Here is a 7,625-nt window from a genome sequence, read left to right as displayed (position 1 = left end):
TGCATGCTTTCTAGTACCTCTGCACGTGGTCCGCAGGTGAGCCCCGATCACTTCCCAGAGCTGGACACAGCGGCGTCCCAGCTCGGGCGGCGGCAGTGGCGGACTCGGGCGCTGCCTGGGTTTCCGGGACCAGGGCCTGCGAGGCGAGGCCCGGCGGCTGGATGGGAGGATGTGGGCGGGGCTCCCATCCCAGAAAGGGAGGCGAGCGAGGGAGGAGGGAAGAAGGGAGGGGCTGCCGGAGAAGAGGAGGAGGAAGGAAAGAAAGAAAGAGAGAGAGGGAAAGAGGAGGAAGAAGATGCAAGAGGGCAGAGGAGGAAGGAGGGAGGGAACGGGAGCGGAGCTCGGCCCGGAAGCTAGGTGAGTTTGGCATCTGAGCGAAGGGACCCGAGCCTGCGACGTCGCTGCTGATCAGTGCTGAGTATCTCGCCTCTCTCCCTGATGGGATTCCCGTCCGCGCCGTCTCGAGCCTGCTGCGCCCCAATCCTCGGCCCTCGCCCAGGTTCACTGCAGCTGTTCAGAGGTCCCCAGGAGCTGCTGCTGGCGAGCCCGCTACTGCAGGGACCTATGGTGAGCAAGGCTAAACCTGGCGAAGGGCGGAGGGGGTTGCTGTGAGGCGCATCCTTGAGGGGAGAAGTAGGGGATTCTGGTTGTGGTCGAGGCAAAATGTGTCTCCCCCCCCCACCCAACGGTGGTACTAGAGGTTACAAGAGGTAGGGATGCTGGTGCTGAAAGACACTTCCATATATACTATTGCTTCTGCCCAGACCACTTTCTCCGTTCGGTAGCCCCGGGCGATTTCAGCGTTTAGTAGGTTCAGGGCAGGAGAAAGGTGGAGAGGAGAAGCCTTTCGTTGGAGGTCGTTGGGAAAGACTGTAGGGTCTTAAGCGGAACATGACGCTCGTGGACTACATTTGTAACTGCCCGGCGGGAAGAGTCGGAGAGAAAAGCGAGAGGTGGTTCTGAGGTCCGGAGAAAGTGAGGGGATTGAGGGGCGTCGAGATGGAGAGAGAACACCTAACCTGGGTGGGTTCGGTGGTGGGAAGCGCAGTTCTGCGGTTTCTGGAGCGTGCGCGCCGCCGGAGGGCTGCGTCTAGGGGAGTGTCACCCAACCCAGCCCCCAGTCGGCTAAAGCCCCAGAGCGCAGGCGAACGGCAGTTGCCCAACACGCCTACTCCACGAGCTGTTCTCGTGGACTTGGAGCATCCAGGGAGTCGCTCTTCCATCATTTCAGGGTGTAGGGTCTGTTGGGACGGTGGCCGGGATGCTAGCCGCTCTGGGGACGCAGGTCCCAGGGTTGTCGTGTCCTTTGGAGAGTCGCTGGCGAGATGCACATCGGACGCACTGTTCTTACTGGCCCTTCCGGCCCAGGGCCGACGGGAGAGGGTCCTGGGGTTCTCAGGTCCCTGCAGACCCCTGCCCGCGGGAGCTGGGCCAGCGGCCTTAGACGCTTCCTGGGCACCAATTGGTGGATGGTTAGGATTGCGTTTTATGAGCTTAAGTCTTTGTGAGACTTTAAAACCCCGAAAGACATTGAGTTGGTAAACTGAGGCCAGCTCTGAACAAACTTTGGAGTTGGGAGAAAACTCGAGCAAGAAAGCAAAAGACAATTGCGACAAGATCCATCCCTGACCCCCAAGAAAAAGTTCTGGAGACGAAAGTGCTTTTCGACTTTTATCTCTTAATTAAGAAAACTGGGGGAGAAAAATGTGATTAGAGAAGAATCCTTCTGAATCAGAAATTGAAACACAACTCCCTCTTCCCCAGGTTTCTCGGTTTTAGCGCCGCGCGCTCTCGCGCCGCGCCCTGGAAGATTCTTAGGGTCGGAGGATGGTCTGGGGACTGCGGGGCTCCCGCCCTTTCCACTGTCCCTTCACCCGCGGGGACCGGCCCTTCTTCGTCTGCTTATCCCATGTCTGGAGCTCCTCCCACGGGGCATTTTGAGGGTTCTAGGCGTCTCAAAACTCTTTGCTCTTCCAAACCCTTTCGCAGTCAGCCCTAGCCGTGGCTCGGGAGCGGGAAAACCTAAAGCCGGTCAAAAAGCAGCGCGACTTTCGCCGAGTGTGGACCGTCGCGCAGGGGCGCCCGCGGCCTCCGCAACTCGGCCAGTGCGGTGTCTGGCGGCGCTGGGCAGCCGCGGCCGGAGAGGGGGCTAAGCTCTTGATCCTTTCCTCCTCTTCTCCAAGTGCCCCCAAGTTTGCGGGGGAGAGTGAGGTGGGCAACTTGAGCCCTTGAGCTCTGAAGCGACCCGAAGCAGCAACTGGGTACAGCCCCAGGAAGGGCAGCCGGTGCGCTGCGCTTTGCAGCCGGAATCGTGGGACTCGGGACCCCGGGGCGGGCCGGGTTGCCGCTGAATTGCGTGGGTCAGGATTTTGAAAAGGCCCCGGGCTGCCGCAGTTGTAGGTCAGGTTGTTGTTGTTTTTTTTTTTTTTTCTTCTTTTAAGGCCCCCGGGCTAAGCGACCCACGCATGCAGCATCTTTGGTTAGAATTAGAACCCTAGTAATTCCTTGAGCTGTGGGTTGGTAAAATTCTTGAAGAAATATTTGCTGCGACTCTGCAGCCGGTGCAAAGGAGGAAGGGGGTGGGGGAGGAAGTGGCGGGGAAGGAGTAGTGGTTTAAAAAAGACAAGCTGGGGAGAGAGCGAGAAAGAGACGCAGACGCAGAGGTCGAGCGCGGGCCGAAAGCTCTTCACGGTTTTCACGACTCCTGGGAACGCGGTGGGATTTCCTTTCTGCGGCGGGTCGGGAGTTGTAAAACCTCTGCGACCTTGAGACCTGAAACATGTGATGCGCCTTTTCTCAGGAGACGCCTCTTTTCGAGTCTGTCGCGAGCCTTGCGTTCCTGCGCCCGCCGCAGTGCCTTGAATGGCCCGCGGACCACTTTCTTTGGGGATTTGCTTTGCTTGGCAGGGGATCGCCGTAGTGAGGAGTTTTCCTCCGTAAAGGAACCGGAGGAAGGAGCCTAGCGGCAGCTTCCTCATCACCTTCCCACACCGATAACCGCCTAAATATCTCCCCCTCCCGCCGCGCGCGATAGGGTCCGCAGCTTTGGGCTGGGAGCTAAAGCGGCTGTCCAGTTCTTCTGGACATTTTCAGGCATTCGCCAGGGGGTGACTAGCTGTCACTGGGAGCAGTATTTAGCCTCTCCGAGACCCTGGGGAGGGAGTGGGGTGCGCGCGGCGTGTGTGTTTGTGTGTCCCTCAGCGCTTTCCTTTTTAAATGACCCTCGGTGGTGAGGCTTTCGGCGGCTGAGACTCCGCGGCCCCCTATCCCGGCCCCACTGGAGCCGGGCTCGCGCTGAAAGGCGCAGCCCCTACGGTACTCCCCAGACCCTTGGCTTCAGGCCGCTGGCGCGAGGGCCCAGTTCGACGCCCGGAAGGCTACAGGTAGGGGCGAGGACCACGTCCTCCACGCGCTGCACCCGGAGACCCGCCGAGACCCGCAGAGCGCCGCGGCGAGCTCCTCCCGGCCCGCTGGAGGCTTGGGGCTGCGGGCGGGGAGGCCGGCCTCTCCGGGAGGGGGTGGGGCCGCGGGCGGGGGCGGGCGCGCGGGCCCTTTCACCGCCCGCCTCGGGGAGGGCGGGCTCCTCCGTGCGTGGGGCGGGGCCTCTGCTCTCACGTGACTCATAGGGGCTGGAAGAAAAACAGAGTCCGTCTGCGCCAGTCTCATTATATTCAAATATTCATTTTAGGAGCCATTCCGTAGTGCCATCCAGAGCAACGCACTGCCGCAGCTCCTCTGAGCCTTTCCAGCAAGTTTGTTCAAGATTGGCTGTCAAGAATCATGGACTGTTATTATATGCCTTGTTTTCTGTCAGTGAGTAGACACCTCTTCCTTCCCTCCTCCCGGGAATTCACTCTGCCCTCCCCACCCGCGCTCGCCTTGTGTCCCTTCCGTCGGACCTTCCTTCCAGAGTCCACACTCTTCTTTCTGGCAGCGCTGTCGCTTTCTTCTAGGCCGGGCAGCCGCTGCGCTCGGAGCCTACCGGTTCTGGTTAAAGTGCCGCTTGCTCCCACTGGCTCTCTCTCTAATCCCTGCGTTGCGAGAAAGGGGAGCGAGAAGGGGCTGAGCAGATGGAAGGTCCTCAGTCCGGGGAGCTGACCGCCCCCCTCCCCACATGACTGGAGAGCACCCAGTGCCCCTGAGGCGCGCTCCTAGCTGCTTGTCAAATCTCACAGAGGTCGCCCTTGGAATCATCCCCTCCCACACCCCCTTCCCGGGGAGTGAGGGAGAGGGCGCGATCAGATGCTTTTTGCTGGGCATTTCAAACTCCTCAGCCACAGTAAAATACACCCTCTGGCCACTCGGTACGCTCCCAGATCCTGCCGCCCCATGTCTTCACCCTGCTCCTGCTTCTCTGCTTTCCCTCCCTCCTCCGAACCAGCTGGAAGTTGTGGAAGTCGGGCTAGGAAGGGCGGAGGAAGAAGGGGGGTGGAGGAGAAGGGAGAGAGAGGCTGAAGGTCTGAAGTGGAGAGGAGAGCGCTGGCATTTGAACTCTCCCTCCCCCACCCTTCTTTACCTTCTCACTGTTAACTGTTTATCCCTAAAGAAGCCAGGCTGAGATCATGGCTCAGATAGCAGTTGGGACAAAAAAAGATTAACAGGATGGAGGCTATCTGATTTGGGGTTATTTGACTGTAAACAAGTTAGACCAAGTAATTACAGGGCAATTCCTACTTTCAGGCCGTGCATGGCTGCAGCTGGTGGTGGTGGTGGGGGGTGTGTGTCGGGGGAGGACACAAACTTGATCTTTCTGACCTGTGTTACTTCTGGCCCCTCTAGCTGTAGCTCTCCACGCCTATGCAGAGACATCTCTATTTCTCTCTAGTTATTGGTGTTTATTTATTCTTTACCCTTCCACCTCCTCCCCTCCCCAGAGACACCATGATTCCTGGTAACCGAATGCTGATGGTCGTTTTATTATGCCAAGTCCTGCTAGGAGGCGCGAGCCATGCTAGTTTGATACCTGAGACGGGGAAGAAAAAAGTCGCCGAGATTCAGGGCCACGCGGGAGGACGCCGCTCAGGGCAGAGCCATGAGCTCCTTCGGGACTTCGAGGCCACACTTCTGCAGATGTTCGGGCTGCGCCGCCGTCCGCAGCCTAGCAAGAGCGCCGTCATCCCGGATTACATGCGGGATCTTTACCGGCTTCAGTCTGGGGAGGAGGAAGAGGAAGAGCAGATCCAGGGCATCGGTCTGGAGTATCCTGAGCGCCCCGCCAGTCGGGCCAACACCGTGAGGAGCTTCCACCACGAAGGTCAGTCCCTACCTGGAATCTGGACTGGGGTGGGGCAGTGGAAGCTCCGGGAAGACAGGAGTTCAGGTTACATCAGAGCCCCAAATCCAGGAGACTGGGAAAAGAGAGCTGCTTACCTTCAAGACTCTCCAGAGCTGTGGCTGAATTTATTTTTTGGAGACAGAGGGAAGGGAGGGGTCGGCAAGAAGGGGAATGACACCACTCAGACGTGGGTTAGCCCCTGCGGTGTGTTTTTGCTATATCAAAGCCTTTTATGCCAGGTTTTCTGCCTTCTTTTTTTTTTTTCCAAAGCACCTACTGAATTTAATATTACAGCTGTGTGTTTGTCAGGTTTATTCAATAGGGGCCTTGTAATCCGATCTGAATGTTTCCTAGCGGATGTTTCTTTTCCAAAGTAAATCTGAGTTATTAATCCACCAGCATCATTACTGTGTTGGAATTTATTTTCCTCTCTGTAACATGATCAACAAGGCATGCTCTGTGTTTCCAAGATCGCTGGGGAAATGTTTGGTAACATACTCGAAAGTGGAAGAAGAGGGAGAGGGTGGCTGTGTGCGTGTTCCCTCCTGCCTCTGCTCTGCTGGCCCCCTTTTTCTTTACAACCACTTGTAAAGAAAACTGTGTACACAAAGCCAGGAGGGCTTTCAAAGGGGAGTCTGATGGTGGTGGAGTGAGGAGCTGACACATGGAAATTATTAGACATGTAAAGGAGGTTGGGAGATCCTGTCTGTGGTGCTTGCTGAATGCTAGCTAGGCTTGGCTGGTTTGCTCACTGCCTCATTTATCTGCTCTGTCAAATTAAAGGTGCGCTTATTTCTCCCAAATAGGCTTCCACTATACAAACAGAGTTCACTACGCATCACCCAACTCTTAGCTGTTTCTTGACTTTTCAGTCTCTGAAGAAGCTCATGTGCCTTTTTTCCCTGTTCTCTTATTTTTTCCCTCCCCAACGGTGCCTAGAACATCTGGAGAACATCCCAGGGACCAGCGAAAACTCTGCTTTTCGTTTCCTCTTTAACCTCAGCAGCATCCCAGAGAACGAGGTGATCTCATCTGCCGAGCTTCGACTCTTCCGGGAGCAGGTGGACCAGGGCCCTGACTGGGAGCAGGGCTTTCATCGTATAAACATTTATGAGGTTATGAAGCCCCCGGCAGAAGCGGTGCCTGGGCACCTCATCACACGACTACTGGACACAAGACTGGTCCACCACAATGTGACGCGGTGGGAAACTTTTGATGTGAGCCCTGCAGTCCTTCGCTGGACCCGGGAGAAGCAGCCCAACTACGGGCTGGCCATTGAGGTGACCCACCTCCATCAGACACGGACCCACCAGGGCCAGCATGTCAGGATTAGCCGATCGTTACCTCAAGGGAGTGGGGATTGGGCCCAGCTCCGGCCCCTCCTGGTCACCTTTGGCCATGATGGCCGGGGACATGCCTTGACCCGACGCCGGAGGGCCAAGCGTAGCCCCAAGCATCACCCACAGAGGGCCCGGAAGAAGAATAAGAACTGCCGGCGCCACTCGCTCTATGTGGACTTCAGTGATGTGGGCTGGAACGACTGGATTGTGGCCCCACCAGGCTACCAGGCCTTCTACTGCCACGGGGACTGCCCCTTTCCGCTGGCCGACCACCTCAACTCCACCAACCACGCCATTGTGCAGACCCTCGTCAACTCTGTCAACTCCAGCATCCCCAAAGCCTGTTGTGTTCCCACCGAACTGAGCGCCATCTCCATGCTGTACTTGGATGAGTATGACAAGGTGGTTCTGAAAAATTATCAGGAGATGGTAGTGGAGGGATGTGGGTGCCGCTGAGATCAGGCCTTCCTTGGGGACACACACACACACACACACACACACACCCATCCACTACTCACCCACACACTACACAGACTGCTTCCTTATAGCTGGACTTTTATCTTAAAAAAAAAAAAAAAGGAAAAAAACTAAACATTCACCTTGACCTTATTTATGACTTTACGTGCAAATGTTTTGACCATATTGATCATATATTTTGACAAAATATATTTATAACTACATATTAAAAGAAAAAATAAAATGAGTCATTATTTTAAAGGTAAACTAAGTTCTTTTTATCTTCAATTCTTTTCTTTTCCTATACTCCGTCTCTTTTGGAGGAGATTTTTTTTTCTGTTAAGGCGGGGTTGGGGTACAGCAGAAGTCAGAGGGTGGTACCTGGGGGTGGTTAATTTGGAAGACAGGAAATAGATGGTGGAGGATGGGAATTGCCAGGGTGAATTGTTCTCCACTTCTGTTTAATGTTAACAAGGACAAGCAGGCAGCGCCCTCTCCCATCTGGATGGCACATGCCCTGGAGAAACAGTGGGATGAAAGGAGTATGCCAGATT

The 7,625-nt window shown here is 56.0% G+C and overlaps 1 protein-coding gene across 5 annotated transcripts; it reads left to right on the top strand.

The window, feature by feature from the left end:
• The first annotated feature begins 265 nt into the window (after window positions 1–265).
• Window positions 266–7,338, top strand: BMP4 (bone morphogenetic protein 4). Of its 5 annotated transcripts, none has more exons than XM_065941044.1 (4): window positions 266–567; window positions 3,689–3,813; window positions 4,875–5,254; window positions 6,215–7,338. In XM_065941044.1, exons 3-4 carry the CDS (start codon window positions 4,882–4,884, stop codon window positions 7,069–7,071), a joined length of 1,230 nt encoding a protein of 409 aa, XP_065797116.1. In that variant the 5' UTR covers window positions 266–567; window positions 3,689–3,813; window positions 4,875–4,881; the 3' UTR covers window positions 7,072–7,338. The 5 variants fall into 5 exon arrangements, with proteins under 5 accessions (XP_065797116.1, XP_065797120.1, XP_065797119.1 ...); XM_065941048.1 differs by having other exon boundaries at window positions 285–357; window positions 4,928–5,254; XM_065941047.1 differs by lacking the exon at window positions 266–567 and adding an exon at window positions 1,218–2,211.
• Window positions 7,339–7,625: the final 287 nt, after the last annotated feature.

This window comes from Muntiacus reevesi, chromosome 7 (genome assembly GCF_963930625.1).
Source record: "Muntiacus reevesi chromosome 7, mMunRee1.1, whole genome shotgun sequence".
Classification (NCBI taxonomy): domain Eukaryota; kingdom Metazoa; phylum Chordata; class Mammalia; order Artiodactyla; family Cervidae; genus Muntiacus; species Muntiacus reevesi.
The sequence above is the reverse complement of the archived record's forward strand: the minus strand, read 5'-3'. Positions and strand labels throughout refer to the sequence as shown.